Consider the following 27,710-nt stretch of genomic DNA (forward strand, 5'->3'; position numbering starts at 1 on the left):
GCCTCACTAAGCAGAGTAAACATGACCTCTCTCTTTGTTTTATTGACAGACTCTTATGTTTTAACAAACCACTGCTGCATGTGGGTTGTAATGCACATTTTAGCCTGTACTCTATCACTCTCTCATTTAGCTTTCTTCTGCTCTTCTGTCCTTGTTCTTTTGTAAAGTTCAGCTTCAGTGTCCACCGAACTACAAAATTATTCAAAGGGATTATTTTCAGTAGAGAAAAACACAGATCTCTCTTCTCACTGGTAAACTCTGTCAGAAGGTGTGGTGTAGTCAAAGGGACTAAGTCTCCCAACTGGGAAGCTAAGAAACAGCATTCAGATACAACCTAATTTGACAACAAAAATCTCATTTTAAAATGTTGATTAGGATTAGGCATATAGTTTTAAAGTTAATTACATTACAAGTAAAAGTCCTGGGTTGAAATGATTTCAAATTGATCTATATTTGATGAATCGAAAACAGTAAAAATTACATGTATTAAAACATGCTATTACAGTTAATTATGTGCAATTGTTTGATTTATGTATAAAATCTTAACCGGTACCTAATTGCTGTTAATCAGTGTTCACACATTTGGTAGCTAAATAATCTGAGTGATGAAGTCACAAACCCCTACAGCCCTTGAGGTTTGCGGACTGGGTTTGGATCTGACCCTCATCTACTTCCTCACCCTCTTTTAGCTCAGTTTTTCTATACAAGATACAAAAACAAACTTTTTAAAAAAGTATGACTGCCTGATTAAAAATGCAGTGTAGCATAAAATATTTAAAAAAAAAGAAAGAAACAAAATCCAGGTATCTTTGATATTACCAGTGCAGCTTTGAAGTAAAAACACTCATTGGTTATGGAAATTACCTAACAATTCATTAATAGTTACAAATTTCAGTGTGTAGGTTACAAAATAGAGTGCTAATATGTATGAGACCACTTATAAGTGAACCATTATATGTTGTTTCTTTTGACAGAACAAATATTTTTGTTTAAGAATAATTTGCTAAACTTGTTTATGATGAGAACATCAACTTCTCTATATATTTAAAACATATAAAAGTCCCATTTTTAAATTTCACCTTTTTTAGATAATAAAAAGGCATTTCCTGCTGCCCTCTTAATGTTTTGGGGAGAAGTACGGTATTTTACACAGCTTTCACTTAATGCCATTTTAAGGGACAGATACTAGTTGATAAGTGAAGATAAAATCAGAGGATTTAACAATAATGCAATATTTTAAACAAAGTTAAATGCCATTTTAAGGGACAGCTACTAGTTGATAAGTGAAGACAAAATCAGAAGATTTATCGATAATGAAATATTTTAAACAGAGTTAATTGTACTAGACCTATTTGTGTGTTTGACAGTTATTTTCCTCTCAAAATAAGAGAGAACTGTTGGCAAGACTCCAGCAATACTTGTCCAAAAGCTAAGAAAAGAGAGCACAGTTCTCCTGTTTTGATGACTTCCCACTGTAGTTGTACTGTTTTACTCATCACTTTAGCAGCACTGCATGGCCTGGCCCCAATTTGAACTTCTATCCTCTCACCAACCACTGCACCTCCTCACATCCTCCGGCAGGAACCTCCTTAATTTTCCCTACCTTAATCTTGAAAGCTAGGGCATAGTGAGTGTTGGCTGTTCGATCTCCTCTGTGCAATGACCTGCCTGAGGATCTGTGCCTGTACACGAGTATCTCCTTTTAAATTACTTCTGAAGACATTTCTACCACAAGGGCTTTTTTTAACATCTGCATTTTCATCCATGGTGCTTTATTTATAACATTTTATTGATCTTTATAGTTTCTTTTAGTAAGCCATTAACTTTAATTGTTTTAAATGTTTCACTTGATTTTCCTTCATTTAGCTGTTGTTTTTGGTTTTCTCTCTTTACCCAGTATGACTTGCTATTTTATAACATGTCCCTGTTTCTTTCTTTTCTATGTGTTGTAATAAAGCACATTGTGATGTTTTGATTAGTGCTTTATGAATAAACTTAATGATTTTAATAACTATACTGACCCATGAGGCTTTGCAGTAATTCTGCAGTCAAACAGAAAACACCAACCATCAGGTACCTTATCCAAACAAGACAGCTGGCAGTGTGTGACACTGAAGGAGGGGACCTTCCTCCCCACATGCTGATGTTAATTAGACATATGATTTCTGCACAGAGCTGTGAGTTCTGCAATCCCAACGCCACTGCAGCAACAGTAACCTGCACTCTACATAACCCTGTGTCTCCTGAACACTGAGGCTTATCCCTGGTTATCCAATCATTTCTTAACTTACTGGTGCTCTTAACAACGCTGGGCTGATGGGATGCCTCAGCATCTGAGCTTTGACAGGCAGGGAGAACTGAAGAGTGGGACTTGTTTAAAGATACTTTACTTAAGGAATTAAAACTATTAAACTTATTTACTGCACCAAGGAAATAAGTGCAATGAATGATATGTAGAAAACGTCTTTAAAAAACAAGCACATCAGTTTGCTACTACGCCACTGAATATTTTTGATCTTCATGTACTGTTGCTTTATAAGTGTTAGGTTAGTGTTTAACCTGTTACAAATCTTCTTTTAAAAAAATTCCAAAGGAAAAGAAAAAAACACTAAAGGTCCAAAATTCATAAAAAAAACAACAACTGATGTTACAGTTGTCCAAGCACTTTTCTTTATTTCTAATTGAGCATTCTATTACTGTCCTTAATTTTGAATAAATGGAAGGCAGATTGTCTTTTTCTTTTCACTGCTTCTTTTTCTTTGTTTCAGACAACTTTTTGTAGGATCCAAAGCAACGAAGTTATTTATTTATTTGTAGTTACATAGTGATATTGTTCAGAACCAGGGGTTGACATTAACTTTTTTGCTCGCCAGCCACTGTGGCTAGTGGTATCCCTTAGTTACTGGCCACTCAGTATTTTCACTGGCCACAATTTGTTGTTGGATAATTATGTTCAATATGATTAAAGCCGATGATGACATGCTAAAGTTTACTTAAAAAAGATTTACAACCTCTTTAAATGTAAATGACCCCTATGCTCACTCATAACAAGACTGCATCAATGTAAAAATCCACAGGTCCTTAATCAGGCATTCAGCTCTGATAAAGTTGTGTGTAACATTGTGCTCCTTTCATATGAAAATATGCAGTCTATTAAGTCATAGTAATTTAAATAGTAGTTTGTTATTGCTTATAATAAAATGGTAAAGGGGATTAATTGAACTGATAAAAACTCAGCAAGAGACACTGTCTGCTTAAATATTTATTAACGATTGTAATCAGAAAATCATTTCTTTTTTCATGAGAATGACAATGAAGGAGAGGTAAATTAAATTTCCTCAGAGCTTTTATCATCAGTCATCTTTTTGCTTGTCTCTCTGCTCCATGTTTGAGATAAAATTCAACCCGCCAAAGTGGCCAGTGGGAGCGGCGGTGTTACCAGCCACTGCCGAAATCCATCGGCATTTGGCCGGTTGGCTGGTGTTAATGTCAAGCCCTGTTCAGAACATGAAAAAAGCAAACTTTGTAAACTCATTTTGTTCTGTATTTAAGTGATCAGAGGGTGACTGGCCTTTTTGTGTTGTGCTCACAGCCTGGTGCTCTGAGACGTGTCTGTAACATGTAACATTAGCGAATCCTCATCATGTCCTACCAATTACAACCTCACCAAGTAGAACAAATGTAGCCTCACACTTCATTATATTGAAAGACTCTTTTAACCAAAGGGCAAGCTCCAGCTGTGAGAAATGAAGCCATGCTGACATACAAAAAAATTGCAGTTCTTCAGTTCTTCAGGATTCCGCTTAATGCTGGGCACAGATAGCAAAAAAGCTGACCTATACTGCATTAAAAAACATGTTAACAGCCTGGTTGAAAAAACAGCTTCAATTGAGAACTTCATCCCTCCTTTGACACACACACACACACACACACACACACACACACACACACACACACACACACACACACACACACACACACACACACACACACACACTGTGAGGGGAGGTTGTTCTATAACCTGGTAGTTGGGAAGATATTATGATTATGAGTTAAACCAATCAGAGGCACAGCTCAGCTGACCGACAGGCAGGCAAGCCTCTTTTTGTTGGTGAGCTGGCTTAAAGCCCGCCTCATGTCCAATATGGGCCCCACCAATGAAAGACTTCATAAAGCAGTATCAGAAAAAGATGAGTGTTGACAAACAGACTATATTTTAAATTATATTTCATACAGGCTATGGTTTTAACCTGCTGTGTAACTGCAGCACATGGGTTGTAGTGCATTATCACAAACAGCTTAGCTGTTAGCTTTTTTTATTTGCCTGTATCTGCCATTTCTACAAAAAATAAAAATAAAAATAAATAAATAAATAAGGGTCAATCCAAATTGTCACTCTTTCCTCTTCATTCTACCCCTTGGCCCTCTGTTTTGAAGGCCAAGGGGAAGGGGTGAAAGTACACGTCTTAGAAACAAGATGCCACTTGATTCCTGCAATGTCATCACCCCTAGTTGCTCCCTGGCTGTGTTGTAATCAGTGACTTTTAATTTACTTCCAAACCAAAAACACATTTACCAAGTGAAGATAAACCGGTGTCAAATTAGGGTGACAAGTTCACAGCAAACGGACTTCATTATGATGTGCTGTATTATATGAGTAAAGAGACAGCTAAGCTATGAAAAGTGAACGTTAAGCAAACATTATGATATTCAGAGGCTGTATTATGTAGCTTCTGAATACTGTAAAGTTTCTTTATCATAATTTACATTGCAAAAACATGAAACCTTACCAAGTGTTTTTGTCTGATTTTCAGTAAAAATGTCTTTTTTATACTAAATATGAGCAACATTCACTTGACCTGTCCAGAAAAGTGTCATATTTTTTGCTTGAAACAATTGAAAAAAATCTGCCAGTGGGGTAAGAAAAATGTACTTGTATTACGACATTCTAGTCTTGAAAAGCACATTTCCTAATCCAGTCTAAATCCATTTTCCTCATAAAAGGACAGATCTTGCTGCTAAACTTTTGTTTAGAAACTTTTGTCAGTGAAAAAAATTAAAACGTGTAATATGAAAAAGCACTTAGAAATAACCAGTTTTGGCACTGATAGCTATTTAAAATTTTGGATGATGAACGGGAAAATCTATAAATGTGAGACTATTTCAGTATCAATTATTAAGCCCTCTGAGGAACTTGAAATTTTCTGCAAAGTTTCCATTTACAGTTGAATTATCGCACACAAGAGTGTTTATTTTCTACTTTTGTGGTAGTAATTCACATAGATATGATCAGTGGAAAATTAAAGGATGAATAAATGCTATTCACATACTTTGTCCATGTGTGTCCTTTATGGCCCCCTCCACATACAACAGCTGGGGCACCCCAGTCAAAAAAGTCTGAATCCGTCCGTGCAGTTGTACTCCTTAACAGCTGGATTAGAAGTTAAGTGAAATCAAACAAAGGACCAAGATATATTTAGCCTCTGGTAAAGTCAACAAACGAGTATTCAACTGTCATTGTCTATCTCTGAATGCAATCGTGATGCTCCAAAAACGCGGAAGCAGGTCAAGTCTGTTATGTTCTCACAGACATCTCTATCCGTGCTGAGAGCTGAGCGATGGTTTGCTGAAGAGAGGAGGGGGAGCAGCAGGAGTAGAATAGTCCGAAACAGAAGTGACCGCTAGCTTCATGTCAACCATACGGATAGAACTGAACTAGCGGGAAGAAGGAGAGGGAGAGACAGACAGGGGGAGAGTAAGGGGGTTGGCTGGAAGGGTTACTGGCCTTTCTTTCCGTAAACCAGCTCCACATTAACGTTAGTTCAGTTTGGGTTGAAGTTGCCTGTTTTAAGGAGCTCAGGAACATCGGTTGCAGGAAGGTTAGCTTGTAGCCACCGCCATCTCTTCTTTTGAGTCGGCGCCATGGGGAACGCTGCCACGGCCAAGAAGGGCAACGAGCTGGAGAGCGGTGAGTTTGTTAGCTTTATTTATGTTTTACTGAAGCTTTTGACACTTATGAAACATATCCTGTGTGATTATCCTAGCTTTTTTTAACAGTTATCCAAACTGGCAGCTAACTGTAAAACAGTGGAGGGCCGTTTCCGTCCGTTAGTCACGTAGTTATCCCACCAGAGCTGCAAACACTCGTTTAAAGTTAGCATCGTATGTCCATGCTTGGCATTGTTTTTTGCAAATTAAGCATTTAAAAATAAGCAAACGGTCGAGCTAAGTTAGCAAGTAACAGGAAGACCCCGCAGATGTTGTGGTTTTCCTTCCTGTAAGAAGGTGGGGAAGGGGAGAGCTGTCTGTGTTAAGTAACCTATCAGAGTCATTACACAGCAAAGTTAATCAATAAAGCTACAATATTGTTAATGTAGTACGCGTCTGCGTGTCACCTGGGGCACAAAAAGGATCAAGCTTGATGACCACCTTGTTAGCATGCTAACTTTAGCAGTGAGGAGGGGGATTAGCCCTCTGAAGGCCCCTGTCATTTCATTGCCTTTTGATGGTGCTAGCTGTCTCAGGCCTGTGCATACAGACTTATTTAGCAGTGGCATTTGAGCCCTGTCAAATAGCTCAAAAACCTCAGGGTAGCATCACCTCATAATCTCCTCAGTACTGTCACTTTTAACTCAAGTGAATAACAATAAGGATGGGGATGTTTGTGTGTGCTCAGCTGCATCTTCAGTCTGTGAAGCTAGCTGCTTTACACAGAAACTTTCCTCTGATTACGCTAAAATTGCAGCATACGCCACAAACCCATGTGTATTTGTTATAAATAGCCAGTAAATTTTACTAGTGGCTCCGTGGGACTGTTTCTCCCCCAGGCTTCACTGCCATGTTTTATTCTTGGCTGCATAAACAAAGCTTTTCCTCAGTACTGCAACGGTGACCAAATATGGTGAAGAAATGACAAATGCTTGCTTCCCATTCATAAAACTGGGACCTACTACTGTCTTCCCGGCATTTACACACACATACCCACACAATCGTGTAAACACACTTAGATGGTGTACCTTGGTTTTATTAAGAGCCTTGTGGTGGTAGAGGTCCATCAAGGCTCACTCTTCACACTCAGCATGTCATTGACTGGAGCAGCTTGTCATCAGACCTTCGTCAGAGGATAAGGGGTATTACAAGCTTTGAAAGGTTTGACGTAACTAGGACTAGGCCAGTGTTACTTTGCACTCATATGCTTTGATGTGCACAGCTTGTCATCATTGAGCATCCCCTGAGATTAAATAATTTCCCTCTGGTGCAGACTTGTAAACATTACAGGTGCATGGTAGGTTCTGCAGGATTCATTGCATTTGACAAATGAGTCACTTCTGCACTAAAATATTTCAACTACTTTAACCTAAATAATACACTTTAAGACAGTGACGCTCTTTGCTTTGAATGTGTCACTTTCTGATGCAGTAATTACTTTCCTCTGAGGTTTATCGACCCATTGAGAAAGACCAGGCAGACTGAGTGAGGAGTGCCAACCAGACACGCTCAGGTGGACAGAGATGATCAGATCAGCAATTGCAATACTGGCAAGCATTTCTTTTGAGTGTCACCGTGATCCCTAGATCCTGCACCTTGGCAAACTCTTAAACCTGTTTAAGCTGACACTGTGCTCTGAGCTGCAGATCTGTCTGCGCTATAGCCGCTCCAGCCACATGACCTGGTTACCTACAGTGCTGTATATACACCAGGCTACCTGTGTTTACTGTATATAGCTGGGACAGTTGGAAGAGCGTGAGTACAGTCATGGCTGCACAGAAGGTGGAAGATTAAAATCTTTCCACCATGACACTTGCTTTATTTTACTGCATAAGCATGGTGTGTTTACTGCTAGTAACAGTTTCTTTCCAAATTTAAACTTTGTGAAATGATAAGGCAACAAAACCCCAGTATAGAACTAAAAACATTATTTAAATCTAGTTGGAGAACATACCTTAAAATAAAAGTGAACCTGTGAATTATTAAAGAAAATTATTTCTTTCAATCGGTTTTATTATAGTCTTATTTGTACGCACATGGCAGTACAGCTTAATTGATGTTGCTTTAGATACTCACAACAATATATGTTTTTTTAAAAAAACTGCAGTGCTGTTCCATATTATTAATAAAAGACTCAAAAACCTAATTCAGAGTGTCACAAATGGGTCTTTGGAGATGTTTTTTTTCTGGGGCTGCGTTAAACATTCCCCTCGCTCTATTATTTAGAATTATTAGGATCGAGAATGTGTCAAAGTTCAGCTTCCATGTAATTCAACTGTTAAGAAATTTTCAAAAAATACATCAACAAACACTGATGATTGATTTTAGTCGTGTGTCAAGATTTTCACTTTAAAGTGATACTCCAGGATGGAACAAGTTGGGTCCTATCACAAGGTTTAGGGCAGAAATTACCCCTACAGCAGTGTTTTTGTGAAAAAATCTGATATCGGTCTTCATTCACGCTTTATTTAGAGAATTTTCAGTGTGTTACTTTCACACAAAAACACCGCTAAATAAGGCTCTAGTTCTCATCATGTCGTAAAACAGCGCTACCTCCACTGCAGAGCCACAGCGGGCTATGAGGCGCTCGCCGCTTAGTGTACCAGTTCGCGCGCGGCGTGCCAGATATAATCAAACACAGGTAGTCTGCCAGGACGAAGAGACACGATGATAACTAGAGCCTTATTTAGCGGTGTTTTTGTGTGAAAGTAACGTGCTGAAAATTCTCTAAATAAAGCATGAATACACACTGATATCAGAGTTTTTCGGTGGGAGTCCGTTTATTTGTGTTTTTGGTCAAGTAAAATATGGCCCCATCTGAGTGCAGAGGAAACCGGCAGAGGAGCAGGGAGGGGGTCTTTGGTGCGCTCTGGGCTTCTGCTGCATAAAAACACTGCTGTAGAGGTAATTTCTGACATAAACCTTGTGATAGGACCCAACTTGTTCCATCCCGGAGTATCACTTTAAGAATGATATGTTGAATGTCCTTGTTTGATCAGACATTATCACAGAGGCCTGGTGACAGTTCAGCTTTTGGTCTCTTTTCAGATATTTTACAACCTTAAATAAAAACCAGTGCAAAACAAAAGCCGTAAGTGGCAATGAATGGGTCTGTGTGTGCTCCCATCAGGGTATATCAAAAATCAAATAGATGCACTTCGGCTGTGACACTGAACACATTAGTGCATTTTGATCCAGATCCAACATTGTACATGAGAGTTGTTAAAGTTTGTGTTTTGCAGAAAATTTGTCAACTTTGGGCGTTGTTTATTAACCTTACAGAGCAGAGGGACCTGCCTGATTCAGTTTCTGAAGTCCTGCAGATTCATCTTGCCATGCTCAATTGACAAACAAATTCAATTGGCTAAATTCTGACCGCCCAATCAGGGAAGAGAGGCGGGAGCAGCAGAAGTGACGGGCAGACGTGACGTCAGCAGACTTTTGACTTGTCAGCGTTCCTTTGATTCTTAAGTTAACTTTACAAAAACGGCAGCAGTTGTCTAACGCCATTACCACAGCTGTTTCTCGTGTTCCTGTAGTTGTTTGTCCATTGTTTCTTAGCAGCGGCCCACATAAGCTACGTCCTACCGTGGCTTGATGTGGATTGGTCTGTGGTGAGTGTGTCAATCAGAACGGTCGTCCAATCACCAGCTGCTGATTTTTTTGAAGGTTCAGTCTCTGGAAACAAATCCAAAAAGCTGCTACCCAGATGGCCTAGTAAAATATTTCCATGGCGGATATATGAAACTGTCCGTCTGGTGTGTCAGGTTAGTTGTTTAGGGCCACGGGCATAGAGTTATGAAAAATTCTTGTATAACTTTTATATGTCCTTGTGTCTAGTGCACACTTAATGAATTAAAAGATCATTGGAAAAAACTTTGGAATGGGTTTGGTCAAAATCTGACCTTAATCTCAAATTTTGTATCCTTCCGTACAGATTTGACGATGTCGATTAGAGAAAGTTTTGTGGGTCCTGGTATGATACTTGGTATTAAATATTTCAGGCATGTAGCTTAAAGTGGGTATGAGAGCTGTGTTTTTCTTAGCTAGGGGGCGCTGTGGTATTGGCACAGAAACATTGGATTCATACATTTTTCACCATGACTGAATTTTGCGGCTAGGTCTGCATGAAATTTAGGGTTAAAGCCGCAGAAGAAAGAATAATCATCATCCTCAGCATTCCAAAAACAGGCCTTTGCTTACCCTGCAGTCGACTCTGGCCCTAAAAGTGTTGATCTAATCAAAAGAAGAATAAGTCAGGAAGCTGAAGTGAGGCTATTTTGCTTTTTTGCTTGAAATTTAGTTTAAAAGTAACTTATGATTGAATGAAGAGATCGTCACAGGAAGTTGTAGGACCTGGCCCTCATTCTGCATGTCACACGTCTGGTCGTCTTGAGATGTATGCAGTAAGTTTTGAAAGTTTTGTTCTCGAGTACTACGTCTTATCTTATCTACCTGACTTAATATGCACGACTGAATTTCTGCCCCATGGCGTTCTCTGAATACCACAGCCGACACTGCCTCTGTCGAAATTTCACAAGTCAACGTCAGCTGTGTTCTCATTCCTGTTGCTGTTTTCTTCACCACATATTCTCCATGTTTGTTAATGTGTTACACTTGTTATGTACATGAACTCGATCTCTCTCTGTCTTCTCTTCTGTATCATTCCATCCATGTGGGTGATTGTTCCTGCAAAACCTTGGTGATCAATAGACACTTTTGGTATGCTCATTCCTCCAAAAGATGACCAGAATGGCAGAGCAGCTTGGTCTCAGTGTGACAACTTTTCTTGATGTGCTTGCTTTGAATGTGTGCTTTGATAATAAATCTGTGTTTTTGTTATCCACATTCTCTCAATCTGGATTTCCCATAAATTGGTTTGTCTTTGCTTACCATTTTTATGCTGTGTTTAATAGCCTTTCCCCGAAACGTATTCAGTGATGCACAAGATGCTCAGAGAAACTTGCCCTGTAATTCTAAATGTTGTGTTATTCCCCTCTTTTCTGAATAAGGCTACTAAATAACAGAAGCAAATAAACTGAGTGTCTTTGCATGCATCACTAGTTTGCCTGTCTTGGATGTTGTTGTCTTGTGTTTGTGCTTTGTCTAATCTTTAGAATGAAGTATGTGATACTTTTAGCCACCCATTTTATTTTATATCCAGATGAGAGTTGACTTTTCCCAAACTTTCTTCTCTGTTAACTTACAATTTTAGTTTCTATTTCCCACTGCCTCCCTTTCCCTTTTAGTACTAATGCATTTGGTCTTTTTGGCAGTTTATTCTCAAACCCAAATGTGTGTTTAATCCAATTATTAGGTTGTGTCACCAGGAAAGCTTTGTACTAACTACACCCTTTCTTTTGCTTTTAGTGAAAGAGTTTCTAGCCAAAGCCAAAGAAGATTTCCTACGGAAATGGGAATGCCCACCACAGGTAGGATTAGGAAATTTTATCCCAAACCAACATGAGGTTAATAAACTCCTTCCATATCAACAAGCCTATCAAGCCTTTTTGACTTATTTTTGAGTCATGTCATTCAAATGAAATAAGATTTGCTAAGGTCTTGGAGCACTAAAGAGGGCTAGGGATGTTTTATACTACTTTTTAATCAGACCAATACCAGCATGAGTACTTCCTCTTGAGTACTCACTACCAAGTACCAAGTAACCTTACCACCAGTGCTTTTGATAGATACAGTTTCAATTAACAGTGACAGATCATTTTGAATAAAACATGGATGTAGTGTCCGCGACGTCACCTGTCTGTTCCTGATACAGTAAAATGAACCCAATCCATAGACACAGCCACATTGGATACACTCTGGCTTTGGGCTGCATTTCTAACAGCTACAGGGCATCTGTCAGTCACATGTGCTGAGCTGTGTCTCTGATTGGACAATCAAACAATCCTAATATCTTCTAAACTGCAGAGTTAGAGAAATATTCACCTGCCTTACAGTGTGTGCAGATGGCGAAATTAGAAAAACAGACTCGAGCTGTTTTTTGAACCAGGCTGTAAATGTGCTTTGAATGCCTTACAAGTCTGTTTTTTTGGGGGGGGGGCTGGGTGTGTACGTGACTCCCAGTCTTTCTGCAGCCAGCCTCAAGCGGATCCTCAATGAACAGCAACTTTTAACACTTCCGCATAGGCTTCATTTTTCTAAACTGGATGTTGCCCCTTGGACCTGACATACATTTGTATGGTGTCAAACTGCAGCAGTGTAGCGCCAACTACTGGCAAGAAGGACTTACTCAACATAAAATTGCCTTGAGCACCCACTACTGGTATTGGCAGCCTTTGCAAGAACCAATATCTTGGAACAAGGCTGGTATCGACACCTGATAGCAAAAGAAGGGATGCACGATATTATCGGCACAATATATGTATCGGCTGATAAAAGCTTCAAAACAAGTTTATCGGTATCAGCAGATGTGAAAATTTCTGCCGAGAAGCACAGCCGATAAGGTGCTATTCAGTTAGGATTATTATTATTTTCCATCTGAAAAATAAGCTCCTTGAATAAAATGTAGCACTTCATTTATTTGCACTGCAGAGCTCTGTGTCTGTCACCAGGTTGTTACAGTAGCTCTAAAATAATCAAATGCAACTTGGTTATGTTTAAAAATGCATTGTACATTTAAAGTTCATGTGATCCAAAGAAATTATTTTTCTGTATTTCAATACTGAATGTCTTGAGTTTGAAAAAATAATACATTTCTTATTTATGGTAAAATCAAATGTTTTTTGTCTTGTTTTATGTGTGTTTCTTAAACAAATAAGACCATCACAATAAGAGTAACATATAAATTCCAGTACAGGATAGACTTAGCTTTCTTTACAGTGAAAAAAAACAAACAAACTTGTGATTATCGGTATCGGTATCGGTATCGGTATCGGCCAAAAAGGGTTTCGATATATCGGCATATCGGATATCGGCAAAAATCCAGTATCGTGCTTCCCTAAGCAAAAGCAGTACTTGCCCATCCTTAAAAGAGACTTATTATTGGTATTAATTAAAACTTATAATCCCATCTATGCTGTTCTCTAAAAAATATAGTTATGTGAACATGCCCAAAATGATGCGTGTGCTGATTGAATCCACTAAATAGTCCTAAATGTTTTTGTTTTTACAGAGCACAACGTGCCTAGATGACTTTGACAGATTGAAGACCCTGGGTACAGGCTCATTTGGCAGAGTAATGCTGGTGAAACACAAAGGAACAGAGCAATACTTTGCCATGAAAATACTGGACAAACAGAAGGTCAGTGGAAGCTGTATCAACTCTCATAGATGTGCTGACATGTGTCGAAACATTTAACACGGTTAGTCTCTCCTACAAGGGGAATCAAAACTTGTTCTTGATGCGTAACATCATTAAACACAAATTAAAAAGATAACTGAAAGCTTCCCTGTGTTTGTGATCCCTGTTGGATTTCCCTGACGAGGTCATCTTATCGCTTTTCCTTCCTGTCAGGTGGTAAAACTCAAGCAAATAGAACACACTCTAAATGAGAAGAGGATATTACAGGCTGTGAGCTTCCCCTTCCTCGTCAGGCTCGAGTATGCGTTTAAGGTAAATGTTTAATTTTCCTCATAGAAATTTAGCGTGTGTGTGTGTAATGTGACTCATTGAAACTCCTTTATTCACCATAACATGGTTGTGCTTTTACTTTTTTAGGACAACTCCAACTTGTACATGGTGATGGAGTATGTTCCTGGAGGAGAGATGTTCTCACACCTCAGACGAATTGGAAGGTTCAGGTCAGTATTTACAGTAGATTAGAAAACAGTTGATCGGCTTCTTTCAAGAGCTTTTGTCAAAGTGTAAACACTTCTCTCCTCCCACTTTACAGTGAACCACACGCACGGTTTTACGCAGCCCAAATAGTGCTGACATTTGAGTACCTCCATTCACTAGATCTCATATACAGAGATCTGAAACCTGAGAACCTTCTCATCGACCACCACGGCTACATTCAGGTGAGAAAGAACACAGGAAATGAACCACAGATTCTGCACTGTGTTACTTTCTTTGTTTGTGGTGAGTGTGTGTCTTTCTACCCCTGAATCCTTAGGTCACAGACTTTGGATTTGCTAAACGGGTAAAAGGCAGGACTTGGACATTGTGTGGGACACCGGAGTACTTGGCACCAGAAATCATTCTCAGCAAAGTAAGCGTTTTTTTTTTCTCTCAATGCTTGAGCAGATATTTTCATTGGCATTTGTAAGTTCCTTTTCTAGAGTTAAAGGTAAAGCCCACTTTGACTCTTTTGTATCATTCGTTAAGGGTTATAACAAAGCTGTGGACTGGTGGGCCCTTGGCGTCCTCATATATGAAATGGCAGCTGGCTACCCCCCATTCTTTGCAGACCAACCCATACAGATCTATGAGAAGATTGTGTCTGGGAAGGTAAGCAGGTGTTCATCTATTTAAAAAAAGTGTATGAAGCTATTTTAATTTGAACATAATAAACCATGTGTCCTCTTCTCTCCAGGTACGGTTTCCCTCCCACTTCAGCTCTGACCTAAAGGACCTGTTAAGAAACCTGCTGCAGGTGGATCTGACCAAACGTTATGGCAACCTGAAGAACGGAGTCAACGACATCAAGGGCCACAAGTGGTTCGCAACGACAGACTGGATCGCAATTTATGAGAGAAAGGTAAGAGAGCACACACACTATGCAGTGACACCAAACACTGTTACCCTTATGAAAACAAGTTAATTAGATATTGATTGGTTGATATAGATTTTTTCTTTTTGCCGGTAGTGAAATCCCCGGGTATGATGCTCTAACAGTATAATTTATATCTAGAAAGTAATGTTATGTGTACTTTTCATCATTCCACTTGTATTATTCTGGGTTGTTTTCATTATTTACAGCTGTTGCTGTGAAGTTTTCTCCCTCTCTTTGAATCCCCCTGCTCCACTTCTGGCTGTGAGCTATCAGTGCTCATTTTGCAGGGTCACAGTGATCATGAAGTTCTTCGATTAATCAAAGTGGATATTTAGCTCAGGCTTATGCTTCATTGATCTTTTGGTTCTGTTTAACCTCGTTTTACTTGGTCAGAGGGTTGTTTTGATAAGTTAAGACTCCATCTTTCTTTCCAATTATCTAAAAATCTGATGTTTCCTGTTTTGATTTGTGTCTTTTTAATATACCTCAGTCCCTTCTCTGTTTCATATTCACATTCTCCTTGAATTTACTCCATTATTTACAAACATTACACTCACTGGCTCAATGTGACAGAGTGTAACTAGATTCTGAGATGACAAAAGAGGAGTGAATGTTACATTATTTATCTGGGCTCAATGCATTTATCAAAAGCTCTTTTGTAGTTTTCTTGCAGTAAACAACCATTAACATCCATTCTCTCTCATCTCCAGTTAGTGTTACCTGCTTTATCTTTGGGATGTTAATGTGAAATGTACCGAACACACACATTGTGCCCTTTTGTTAGACTCCTTGATCATTTTTATAGCTACCCAAAAGGCCCAGAGTCCTCACTGCAGCCCGACAGATTCAGACTTTGTTTATGTGTGTTCAGGGTATTAAGATGTTACTTCCTGCCTCATCACATGGCCCCCAATGGCCCCTGACACCAACCATGGAAGTTGGTTGGCAGCAAGCACAAACACAACAGTGGAGTTTTGAAGTTGTTTCTTCTTTCATGTGTATTTTTGTCAAGTCAGGGATCAGCTGACAGCGGTGTAAGGGATAGAGGTTTGAATGAATGGTTTTGCAAAAACGTACTTTGAATAAATCAATGTATGTTAATCAACACAAGCTTAAACTCATATGCTTCATGCAATTTATTCACATGTGATTAATTGTTGTGATCAATACAACAAATATTAGGGGTGTAACGGTACATGTATCCGTGCCAAACCGCTCTATAAGACCGTTCGGTTCTGTATTCGAACAAGTACAGAAAGTTTACATTAGCTGCTGCACATGGCTCGTTAATATTCATATGAGTACTCGTCTGATTGGCTGAGCAGGGAAGGCGTTTTAGGCCTGACTCAAGGACACTGAACAAGATTAAAAACAACCACAGTAAAATCAACAGTAAAAATAAAACATGCCAAACAAGCAAATGGTTTTGAGTTGTTCCATACTGTACCGAAAATAGAATAGAAAATACTTTATTTATCCCTGAGGGGAAATTCAGGAGTCACCGCAGCATTTAAGAAAACAAAAGTAAGAAAGAGTATAGAGAGTGCAAAAATGTCCATAAGAAATTAGATAACGACATCCCGTCCACCACTCGTCCACCACTCTCCAGCCCAGCCAGTCTCCACCTCCACAGGGTCCAGGACTGAGCCTCCCCAGCAGTCTGTTCAGTCTCTGTCTCCTGGATCCTGTCTGCTCACAGCAGGCGAAGCTCCTCCGATGTGTCGCAGCGTCCGATGTCAGCTCCGTCAGCCACGTCCGTGAACAGCACGATGCCGCTGGATTAGCACAGCTAGCTCGTCCATCCCCCGGAGCCAGATCCCACGTTCCCAACAACGATGGATGGAAGGACAGGTCCACGTCGTCACCTCCCAGCTCACATCTGAGAACCAGCACGTCGTCCTCACTGCCTTCTCCTCAGCTCGAGGGAAATCAGCAAGCCCTACACTAGTTAGCATTGACATGCTACAGGCTGCTAACAGCTAATTTCGCATGTAAACAATGCAGCCATGGTTACATGTAGGATCTCCAGACAAACACAGGAGAAAAGTAGTAAAAAATACCGCCGAAGCCACAAAAAGTTTGGTGTCCGTGACCGACAATGAACCATACAAAGTGATGATCCACTCCAAATACAAAGATGACGAAAAAGAGACGAAAAAACCACAAGAAACGGACAAAGACGAGAGAGCTGCTGCAACAGGCAGCTACCCGGGTAGCGCCTAGCAACCGTGTGTTGAAAAATGTACCGAACCGTGACCCTAAAACCAAGATACGCACTGAACCATGATTTTTGTGTACCGTTACACCCCTAACAAATATAAATTTTGACAAGATGATAGTTTGAGAGGTTTCATTTTACAAGAAACAACAACACAAAGGCATCTCTGCTTTTTTTTAATCATAGCTTAAGTTTTATATCTCAGTATCTCTCCACCTTCATTACCCTTTCCCTGATGGCTGAAACACTGTCTTTAGTAAATTCAGATTACTTAGTGGAATTTAATGGGTGAAATTCTGATCAACATTTACAACACACAAAGAAGGAAAAGGTTGAGGTGAAGGTTGTAAGTTTGTGGTGTATCTTAACTGAAACCCATCCCTGACTGTTAATCTCAATCACAGTGTAAGGAATAACTGAGTTGACAAAAAGGGTGCCTCAAAGTTAAGAACCACTTGCATCTTACATAATAATCCATGTCTTTTTTCAAAACTGGAATTACTTGAGATAAACTAGTTCACACAAAGGAGCATCCAACTGTGACTTAGTTCATGGAAGTGGTTAAAGCCGTTCTGAATGGCAGCCCTTAAAAGTGGGATTAAAAGCCTGCTGTCAACAAGAGGAAGAGACCTTGATAATTGTTTAACGAGGATTAAGACTTACACTGACATGAAGTCTCTACTCAAAGTAATTGATAGTATTTCACTTGTTTGTTTACTGATGAAGGTCTTAATTTATAGAGAACTAAAAGGCCCTGTACACTCGGTGTGCTAACAAATGGCTGCTGAAGTGTGTCTGAGTTTCACAAATTGTCGGAAGCAGCTAATCTCAATCTCAAGGTCAGAAAGGTGTGAAGAAGAAGCTTCTCACGTTGACATCTGACAAGCACTACTTTTAAAGCATGCTGACACCTTTAAGCTGTCAGAATTCAGTATGACTTGGAATCATTTACGTCTTCTCTTCATTTTTAGACTCAGTTTGACAGTGTGTGGTATTTTGCCAGTCTTCCTTCACAGAAATAATTGCCTTCCCCTTGTCTGTCATGGATGTTCTTGTGATTGACAGGCTAGACATAGATATACATTCTGCCCACTGAAAAATGCTCCCCTCTTGTTCTTGTAGGTTGAGGCCCCGTTCATACCAAAGTGCAGAGGCCCAGGGGACACCAGCAACTTCGATGACTATGAGGAGGAGGAAATCCGCGTTTCTGTAACAGAAAAATGTGCAAAGGAGTTTGCAGAGTTTTAAGATTGGAGGACATGGATATATCAGGGAAATAAGGGGATCTTTGCACTCTTCTAAAGACTTGGGATGGAGCAGAGACCATCGTTTTTACAGATCTACTTCATAGTCTCTTCATTCCACCGGGCTGAAAGAGGTCTCCATGATCCTTGGGTGCCGATAACCTCTCACTGTCACATACACCTGCGTATTAAAGCAGACACATCACTGTTTTCTTTCTCTGTTTTTGTACCTACCCACATTTTTTTTTACTTTGAAGCAGTTAGTCTTGGATGGTGTCACCCCTTTTTGATATGTGACAGTTTTTTTCAATTCATAAAGGGAAAACTGAGACAATGGCCAATAACAATCCGCATATTATAAATGACATGTCTCTGGAAGTTTCACAAACACAAAAGCTTGTGTGGTTTGTAAGATGTTTCCTCCAGCTGTCGGCACTATATATTTAACTGTCTGTTACAAATCTACATGTCATTGGCTACTGTTAAATTATGGCTGAGGTAGCATTTGTCCCACGTGCATATCGATTTGTTTTGAGTGTTGAGGGATTGACCAAACAGAAACACGCAAGATGTTTTTTTCCATGTTTCTTTTTCCTCAGATCCCCTACAGAAGAATCCATTCACTGTCTTCTTTGTATTCTGACCCGGGCACAGTAAGCAGAAAATGACATACCTTGTTACAATAGTAAGGAGCAAATCATGTTTTTGTATGATCCTTTTGGGTCTTTTTACTTTTGTTGCTGTGTCTAATGTTATATCATGTTATGCCATGTCCCTAGATTTGGGGTCTTCTCATAAAGACCTTTTCCTATAAGTCTGTGGAACAATGTGACATTTGTAAATGGTGAAAAGAGTGAGCTAAAATCCTTTTAAGGGTTTATATTGAGTGTAATGTAAAGTCAAGAAATTATGAATCCTGTCGTGGCTTGTGCCTCAACAGTGTTAGCGCAAATAATTATACAAAGAGAAATGTATAAAATCAAGGATGTTACAAAACAGGAGTCAAGAATTTTTATCCACTGCACAATTCTTGTTACCATCCCCCCATACAGATTTTTTTTTTGTTTCATTCTTGTCAAAGAATGTAGATTTGCGACTTACAGGTATGCATATTTGAAAGCTTGAGTTCAAGGTACAGTTTTCAGTACACTTCACTGGCTAAAAAGAAGACTGCTCCTTTGTATCACATGTAACCCTGTTATTGTTAAACTCATTACATCATACGTATATACATTGTTTCATATATGTTTTTATTTATACACATTAGAGATGCTAATAAATTTTATTTTTAAAAGTGTTGAAGATGTGTGGTGGTTTGTATATTGAAATACTTCAATTTGAAGCATTTAAATGAATGGTCCAGAGAAATCAATTCATCATATAGTCAATAAGTTTAGAATTAGACAACTTAAAGCGAATGCTACAAAGCTGCTAATATAATGGGGACGGCTGTAATTAATGGGGAAACAGGCTGTAGTAAATAAGAGTGGACCATGTAACATTTATGACAGCTGTAAGTTATTCAATGAAGCTGGATTATCTGTTTTGTTTTCTGATTTTAATTTCTCTCGATTTTTTGTTTCAATAAAAAAAAAAAAAAAAAAAAAACTAAATACACGATTAGAGATACCTTTTACAATGTAAATTTCTGGCGACTTATAGCTTGCCGTACTTCTTCTAGCGAATTGCTTTGTGGGTAATGTAGTACGGCGGAAGACACGTGTGTTGTTCCGTTGCCGCTCAGTCGGAGTTGCGGAAACATGGCGGGCTTGGAGCTTCTCTCTGACCAGGGGTACCGTCTAGATGGAAGAAAAGCCACCGAACTGCGGAAGGTGCAAGCCCGCATGGGGGTGTTCGCTCAGGCTGATGGCTCCGCGTATTTGGAGCAGGGGAACACCAAAGCTCTGGCCGTGGTTTACGGTCCACATGAAGTAAGCAACGTAAACAGAGGAGGGAACGACAGCATGTGTGTAGCAAGAGCGTTTATTCACTGTAAACGTTGACATCATTACTTAGCTGTTGGTAGCGAAATACACTGCTTAGAGTGTTTTAGCTTGAGTATCACTGTTCATCCAAATAGTTTACAATTACATTTAATGTTGGTTTGGATTGTCCAGTGTTTGAAACATTAACACACTGTATCCCTCCGAGGGTTCAACAGGCTGTAAAATAAGTCCACTGTTAAGAAATGAACACCAAAGCAAACAAATGAGGATTTCATGTTATATACAAAGTGGCTGACATGTTCAGGACTGTTAAAAACAATACTACATCTATAACCGCATGCTTTCATAAATCAGTTCTACCGCTCTTAAATGCTTAATTTGTCCCTTACGTTCAGCAAAGCTTGTTAGAGACTAGCTTCTTTTAAAATACATATTCAATTAAAATCCCAATTCAATACTGTGTGAGAATCAAAACAGATTTCAATGGTGTTAAATCCCTCCTCACATTTGACACATTTCTGGGCTTAATAATAGGGACATTTCTCAACATGCATTTTAATTCGCCATCAATGTACTTGGAAAAAAATGAATACAGGCAATAAATGCCTCTTTTTTTGTGGCAAACAATAACTATGAGTTATTATTAACTGCCTGTGTGTTTTAATGAACTGTTTTGGGGTGTTATAACATTTTTACTGAAAGTCTTCCGGTGTAAGATTATAAGAACTGTCCCTACACCAGCAAGTGTAAAAAGTCTTAATGGATAGAATTAAACAGGTAAGATATTTTGAGATAACATGCTTGTTGTCCCCCTAGATGCGAGCTTCACGCAGCCGGACTCGTCATGACCGAGCTGTCATCAACTGTCAGTACAGCATGGCCACATTCAGTACAGCAGAGAGAAAGAGGAGACCCCACGGGGATCGCAAGTCTACTGAGATGAGCCTCCATCTAAAGCAGACATTTGAAGCTGCTGTGATGACCCAGCTGTACCCACGCTCACAGATAGACATCTATGTTAAGGTAACTGTCTTACAGCAAAAGATGGGTTTTATGTGCAGGTAAACTCTGAGTTACTTTGTAAGAAGGAAAACTAAAATCAGACATTTCTCTCCAAACAGATTTTGCAGTCAGATGGAGGGAACTACAGTGTGTGTGTGAATGCTGCCACTCTGGCTGTGATTGACGCTGGCATTCCCATGCGGGACTATGTGTGCGCCTGTACAGTTGGATTTGTGGATGAGACCCCCCTTGCTGACCTTTGCTACGCAGAGGAAAGTGGAGGAGTGAGCTCCCTGGCCTTAGCGCTGCTGCCCCGAGGCGGACAGATAGCACTGCTGCAGATGGATGCCAGACTGCATCAGGACCACTTAGAGACACTGATTGAAGCTGCCATGACAGCTTGCAAAGGTGTGAGCAAGGTGCTGGATGAGGTGGTGCGACAACATCTCCAAGAAAGTTCTGTGCAGTCTGGAGAGTGACGCACGAAAGGATGGAGGACAACTGACCTCAAAGTGTTATTGGACTGATAGAGAAGGGATGATGAGGAAATTATGTAGTGAAAGTTTTTTTTATGTACAAGATACTTTTGGAAGATATATGTAATGAAAATAATAAATTTGTAAGACTTGTATTATTTGTGTGTGGTGTGCTTGTTGATTTAATTATGTTAATGGTTATTTCCTTTTATCCAGGGGATTTTTTTTTGCAGTAGTAGTAGCATTTTTTTCAGTCACCTTATAAACAATGCATTTATGGTACAAACACTTTCACAAGTCAACAGTCATGTACTGGGAGGTGACTTAACAGGCACAGGCAAAAGTACTGTTCTAATAAAAGCCTAGCTTACTTTTTAACAAAAAAAGTAAATGAACAAAAAAGAATTAAGCGATCACCTTCAAAAGTGTGAGGACAAAAAGCAACAGATAAAGTTGAAACACTGCTTGTCTTTTCAGAACCTCAGTTGAATATGACTGTTTTGAAAGTAGATCCCACAACAGAACTGCTTTGACTCTGAAATGTTACTTTTGATATAATGAATATCACTCACGTGCGGTTTGTTATAGCAAATTTATTTGAAAAGGAAATTAAATTGAACACGTCCTTAGGAAGAAAAAGAAAGAAATGACTGGAAAACAAGCACAGCCCTAAAAACAAAATCAGGAAGGGGGCGAAATCAGTAAGCAGATCAACTTTTAAAAACTGAATAACCTAATAACTTCACTTGATAGAAAACTGACAAAAAAAGTCTAAAACAAAACTTATTTTATATTTCACATGTTTTTTTCCTGTTTTAGCTAATCATGATGAATAATAATGTAATAAATGAACATACAAATACATAATACAATATTCTATGCTTACCGGAAGTCCGTCCGCTGCATTAACGTTCCCGTAGAAACAAGGAAATTTGATCACCAGCTGCATCAGGAGCTCCACCTCTGCAGGTGGATGTTAGCCGCTGTACACTGGAAAATCAAAGGTATGTCTTAGATATCATTAAATATTTTTCAGCAACAAAGAATAAAGAGTAAGAATTGTATTGACGACCTCTGTTAATATAAGGCGACGGTTCAACGCGTTTCACCATCCCTCTAAGCTGGGCAGCTAGTTAGCAACCGGCTAACCACAGCTGTCAATAAATGTAATGACAAAGGGTGGTAGAAAGACGATTTGTGAGCCCGAGCTGCAGAGAAAAATCCTCAAAATATATCTCACATGCTATGAAAATCCTACTTATCAAAACACATGCTTTTCAGTTGCAACTGTCTTACCGGATAATCTGAAATCAAGTATTTTACGTGTATTTGATAGTTATCGTTAACATTGCATGTGCTTCTTTCAAGGTCCAGTGTAAGGCGTCATAGCGTTACAAGGGATAACAACATGGGACTGCTGTCTGACCCAAACAGAAGGCGGGCTTTGATCAGCCTGCTGACCCGCCTCAATGCTCCAATCTGGTTAGTAAACAGTCGCTTAGAATTAAGAGTCTGAAATGAATTATTTCTGTCACTAACTTTCATTCCTTCATCTTAGTGTGGTCTGCTACATGGCGGGTGTGGCCTGGTTCATGGGGTTAGCCTTTGAGCCGTTCACTTTGCGGACATACATGTCAGAGAATGCCATGGGGTCGACGATGGTGGAGGAGCGCTTTCCAGCAGGGGAGAGGGCACTGGCCACTGGCAGAGAGTTTTCTGCTCATAAGAAAAAAGCAGGGTGAGCAATGTCTGATTATTAATGTTGGTTTTGTCATAAACATCGATTTACAAAGGGCTGCTGTACTCAGTGAGTAATTTCAACAAGCACGTTTTTTAGATTAATTATTTTGATTTAGATTTTTTTTGGTAGATTGGTTGTAAAACAGGTATTTGAGTGCTTTCAAACAACTTTATTTAACAAATTTTAAATACACAATGCTGGTACTTTCTTATTAAAATCTTTGAGTTTGACAGGATTTCAAAAAATTGATTTTTTTCAATACCATAACATTTATTCATGTATTCTACTAGTCTAATATAATCAATTGTTTCATCTGCAGTGGAATGCCAGTAGATTGGCTGGTGAAGACCATGAAGGATCGAGGGCTGGAGGTGTTTACCCAGAGATTCTCTCGCACTCTACCCTTCCCTGATGAAAACAAGGAGAGATATGTAAGTTTGTGATTAAAACTAAACCAATTTTCGGATCAAAGATATTTGTATGCTCCTACCTGATCCTAAATGGAGACTTGCTTGTTTTTTGAATATTTCAATGCTCAGTTTTGTCATACTGTATCCTTTTCTTCAGATAGTAAAGGGAACAAATGTGTACGGGATTCTTCGGGCACCCAGAGCTCCACGGACTGAAGCCTTGGTGCTCAGTGCCCCCTGCACCCAAGGGGATAACAACAACCAGGCTGTGGGGCTGCTGCTGGGCCTGGCACAGTACTTCAGAAGTAAGTACACAACCTGCATCCCGTGTTTAAACCAACACTGAAGTGGCTTTTCATTTTCAATAAATGCTTTTTTTTTAATAGGTCAGATTTACTGGGCCAAGGACATCATCTTCCTTGTCAATGAACACGATCTGATTGGTATGCAGGCCTGGCTTGAAGGGTACCACCACACCAACACTACAGGTAATCACTGGCATTCACCCAGACTTTAAAAGAAAAAACTCAGTGATGGAACCATTCATCGAATACATGCTTGCTTTCCTTAGATGACTTTATCTCTGCTTTGTTTTGTCGCATCCAGGTATGGACTGGTCTCCACTTCAGGGCCGTGGTGGATCTATCCAAGCAGCTCTGTCCCTGGAGCTCAGCAGTGATGTCATCACCAGTTTGGACCTGGTACTGGAAGGACTCAATGGTCAGCTTCCCAATCTGGATTTAGCCAACCTCTTCTATGCCTTCTGCCAGAAGATTGGAGTCCTCTGCACCATTCAGGGCAAGGTAAAAGCATGTGAAGACTGGATGTTGAGAGACAGTTCAGTACCGAGGACACTTCTCTTAATCTTTCTCTCTGGATGTTTTTACAGCTGCAGAGGAACGACTGGGACAGTGTGTCAGGTTACAGCCACGCAGTCCAGACGATGATGCTGATGGTGATGAAGCAGGCCAGTGGGCGGCCTTGGGGGGATCATGGCCTTTTTCTGCGTTATCACATTGAGGCCGCCACAATCAAGGGCATCAACAGCTTCCGTCAGTACAAGACTGACGCCACCACTGTTGCCAGGTCAGAGCAGCAATATATTTATTTTTTTAATTTGTATTTTTTAAAACTGATGCTGATCTCACCATTATAACACTTAATTACTTATGATTACTGGTTATGTTATTTTCCCTAGACTCCTGGAGGGAATGTATCGTAAGCTGAACAACCTCCTGGAGCGCTTGCACCAGTCCTACTTTTTCTACCTCATGCCATCCCTCTCTCATTTTGTCTCCATTGGTTACTACATGCCAGCATTTGGCCTCCTTGCCGTCATCTTGCTGCTCCGTGTATCCTTTTGCTTCTCATATTAAAAACAAGAAGACTTTACTGTATTTGCACATGTTCCCATAACACTTCTCTGGTTTGTGATTTCATGTAAGAAGCGTAATATAAACAGTATAATAGATCAGATTTGTCCTTAACAGTCAAACAGGCCTTAGATCTATGGGTGCAACTCTCAACTCCACCTCCAAGAGCAGAGGATGGGATCACTGACACCGAAGAGGTGAGACTCAAACATTGAGACATCCAGGACTAAAAAAAAAGTTACTCAAGAGCAGAAAATCACCACTCTATGTTATTACTTTCTCCCTCTCAGGAATCAAGTCCAGGAGTTCTGTCGGTGTTGACTCCTCTGGTGATCAGCCACCTGACTGGTGTAGCTCTGTACACCCTGCCCATTCGCTTTCAGGAGATGGCTGTGGAACATTTCCCTGTGTCAGAGACAGAGGCTGTGGTCTTGACAGCCATAGCAGTGTACACTGCAGGACTGGCTTTGCCGCACAACACACATAGGTATTTTTTTTTCGCATGCAACTCTCTGTGTCAGTTCTTTTATCTGTATATTTTATTTTCAGTGTTTATTTCCATATATCTTTCATGTTTACTGGTCTGTGTGGGTATTTTGGGCTGGAAGGAAGAATTAATGCACCACTTGTGGTAACACTGAGGTTTTACAGTTTATCCAAAAGATGCTTTTTAAAATTTATTAAAGGAGAAAATGTACCTGACTATGAAGTACTCATGCACAGTCACATTTTCTACTATTTTAGTATTCAGAATTTCAACCGCTCTGGCGTATATAGAGTATATTTCAGAAGTTCATAACCTTTTACATAACTTTGCAAGCTCATACTCGTCACTTCTGCATGAGAACATAATCCAGCTCACAGCTTGCTGAATATATGCATACCAGCTGGTGGGGATTTAGAGAAAACTCATGGCAGGAGGGTGATTTTTTTGTCTCTCTGTTTTCTCAAAGGCTCCTGTCAGGTGAAGGGACAGAGCAGGGCTGGAAAATCCTGAAGCTTGCAGCTCTCCTCTACCTGGCTGTTTTACTCGGCTGCACTGCCCTCATCAACTTCTCCCTGGGCTACATCCTGGCTCTTACCCTGGTGCCTGTAGCTGCATTCATCACACCCCATGTACCAAAGTAATCCACCAGCACACACACACACGCACATACCGCAGCCTCTTCCTGCTGTTTATCAGTTAAGTTAAATCATAACCTCTTCTTTTCACTTTAGGGTCCTTTCAGCCTTCATCCTGGTCGTCCTCAGCCCGGCCTTCACACTCCTCTTTTCCGTCTTCTTCTTCCAAGAGCTGGTGGAAGTGCCCGTCAGCTTCCAGGATGGCTGGTTGCTTTACCTGTCAGTCATCTCTCAGGGCATCCTGGATCACTACCTGTATGGCTCTCTGGTATATCCTCTCATAGCCCTGCTAGTCTATCCCTGCTGGCTGCTTTTCTGGAACATTCTCTTCTGGAAGTAAATGTGAGTCACAAAGGATAAAGAGCCTCTGAGGTGTTCTCAGGTTTGTCTTTACAGGACGAGGGGATGGGGGGAAATGTGACAGACAGCTGAATCTGCTGCAGAGATTGAACGAGAGAAGGACTGCCTGTAGCTGAAGTGGAAGGAATGCTGTGATGCCTTTTTGGGACACTTTGCTGGTTTCTCGAAATCAGTAAAAGTAGTTTTCGTCTGAATGTTTTGGAGGAAAAAATGCGGTTGTTGACAGACTGAGCAGAGTGGGCGGTTTTGTGTGGAAGCTGTGAAAGGCCTTACTTGCAATTATTTTTAATGCCAAGATCTCAGATGGCTTCCTTACATAAAGGTAGGTCATATTTTACATCAAAAAAACTAATGCGCTCTTAGTTTTGATATGAAGGCAAACATAAATGATTGCAAGAACTGCAGTTCTTGCTTAGTCACTGATCTTAAGTCACTATAAATGAAATGGTTGGGTTGCTCTCTGTTAAAGGTTTTGGTTTGGGATTTATTTATGAATTTCTTTGTGGTACATAAAGAAAATGACTGCACTGCTTCATTTTTATCTTTTGTTGGTTGGATGATGTTAAATTTACAGGCTACTGTATGAAAGGAACTCTTTGTTTTGTTTTGTAGCGTGTGTCCATTAAGATGTACTTTGAACAAGCCATCACTACGTCTAATATTTTTATACTTGTTTTGTTAACTTGATTTGAAACTTGTTTATTTCATATTTATTATGGCGAAATAAAAAAAGCAACAAGATTCTGCTTTTCTTTTGCTTTTGTCCTTGAAGTTGAATTTTACTCAATGCCTTTTACCTCAGCATTGTGGAGAGGACATATATCATTCAGTGAAGTTTGAGCTCTCTGGAATTTTCTGTTGGGTGGATGAATCTCTTGCTTCTTGGCTGATTTTATACGATAAATATAAAACTTACCATGTTTCTAAGTGAGAAGTCACGTCCTGGTTTCTAATGCTCTAAATGAGTGGAAACAAGCACAGAATAACGTTTTGCAGCCAAGTGCGGATATGAATCTTGGTCTTGAATCTAATCTAGAAAGAGGATATTTCGTGGTATGTAGGCGGTGTCTGGTAAAACCGGCAGGTAACTACTTCACCGGAGCAACGTGAATGTTAACCTGCAAACAGGACATCTCGCAGCATTTAACATTGTTC

At 39.8% G+C, this 27,710-nt stretch overlaps 3 protein-coding genes across 3 annotated transcripts; all 3 read left to right on the top strand.

Moving 5' to 3' along the window:
- The first annotated feature begins 5,529 nt into the window (after positions 1 to 5,529).
- On the top strand, positions 5,530 to 19,422 carry prkacbb (protein kinase, cAMP-dependent, catalytic, beta b). The gene is made up of 10 exons (XM_074688476.1): positions 5,530 to 5,968; positions 11,359 to 11,420; positions 13,121 to 13,249; positions 13,463 to 13,561; positions 13,667 to 13,749; positions 13,842 to 13,968; positions 14,064 to 14,159; positions 14,276 to 14,398; positions 14,484 to 14,648; positions 18,004 to 19,422. The coding sequence occupies exons 1-10, from the start codon at positions 5,923 to 5,925 to the stop codon at positions 18,127 to 18,129; spliced, it is 1,056 nt and encodes a 351-aa protein (XP_074544577.1). The 5' UTR covers positions 5,530 to 5,922; the 3' UTR covers positions 18,130 to 19,422.
- A 406-nt stretch (positions 19,423 to 19,828) lies between these two features.
- exosc4 (exosome component 4) lies at positions 19,829 to 21,764 on the top strand. The gene is made up of 3 exons (XM_074689182.1): positions 19,829 to 20,056; positions 20,888 to 21,094; positions 21,193 to 21,764. The coding sequence occupies exons 1-3, from the start codon at positions 19,886 to 19,888 to the stop codon at positions 21,550 to 21,552; spliced, it is 738 nt and encodes a 245-aa protein (XP_074545283.1). The 5' UTR covers positions 19,829 to 19,885; the 3' UTR covers positions 21,553 to 21,764.
- A 696-nt stretch (positions 21,765 to 22,460) lies between these two features.
- gpaa1 (glycosylphosphatidylinositol anchor attachment 1) lies at positions 22,461 to 27,287 on the top strand. The gene is made up of 13 exons (XM_074688728.1): positions 22,461 to 22,553; positions 22,918 to 23,031; positions 23,108 to 23,287; positions 23,610 to 23,721; positions 23,858 to 24,005; positions 24,087 to 24,188; positions 24,307 to 24,503; positions 24,590 to 24,786; positions 24,899 to 25,052; positions 25,199 to 25,270; positions 25,364 to 25,560; positions 26,027 to 26,197; positions 26,292 to 27,287. Exons 2-13 carry the CDS (start codon positions 22,958 to 22,960, stop codon positions 26,533 to 26,535), a joined length of 1,848 nt encoding a protein of 615 aa, XP_074544829.1. The 5' UTR covers positions 22,461 to 22,553; positions 22,918 to 22,957; the 3' UTR covers positions 26,536 to 27,287.
- The last annotated feature ends 423 nt before the right edge of the window (positions 27,288 to 27,710 follow it).

This window comes from Halichoeres trimaculatus, unplaced genomic scaffold (assembly GCF_033239565.1).
Source record: "Halichoeres trimaculatus isolate MK-OKI-2021-1 unplaced genomic scaffold, fHalTri1.1 fHalTri1_scaffold_15, whole genome shotgun sequence".
NCBI lineage: Eukaryota > Metazoa > Chordata > Actinopteri > Labriformes > Labridae > Halichoeres > Halichoeres trimaculatus.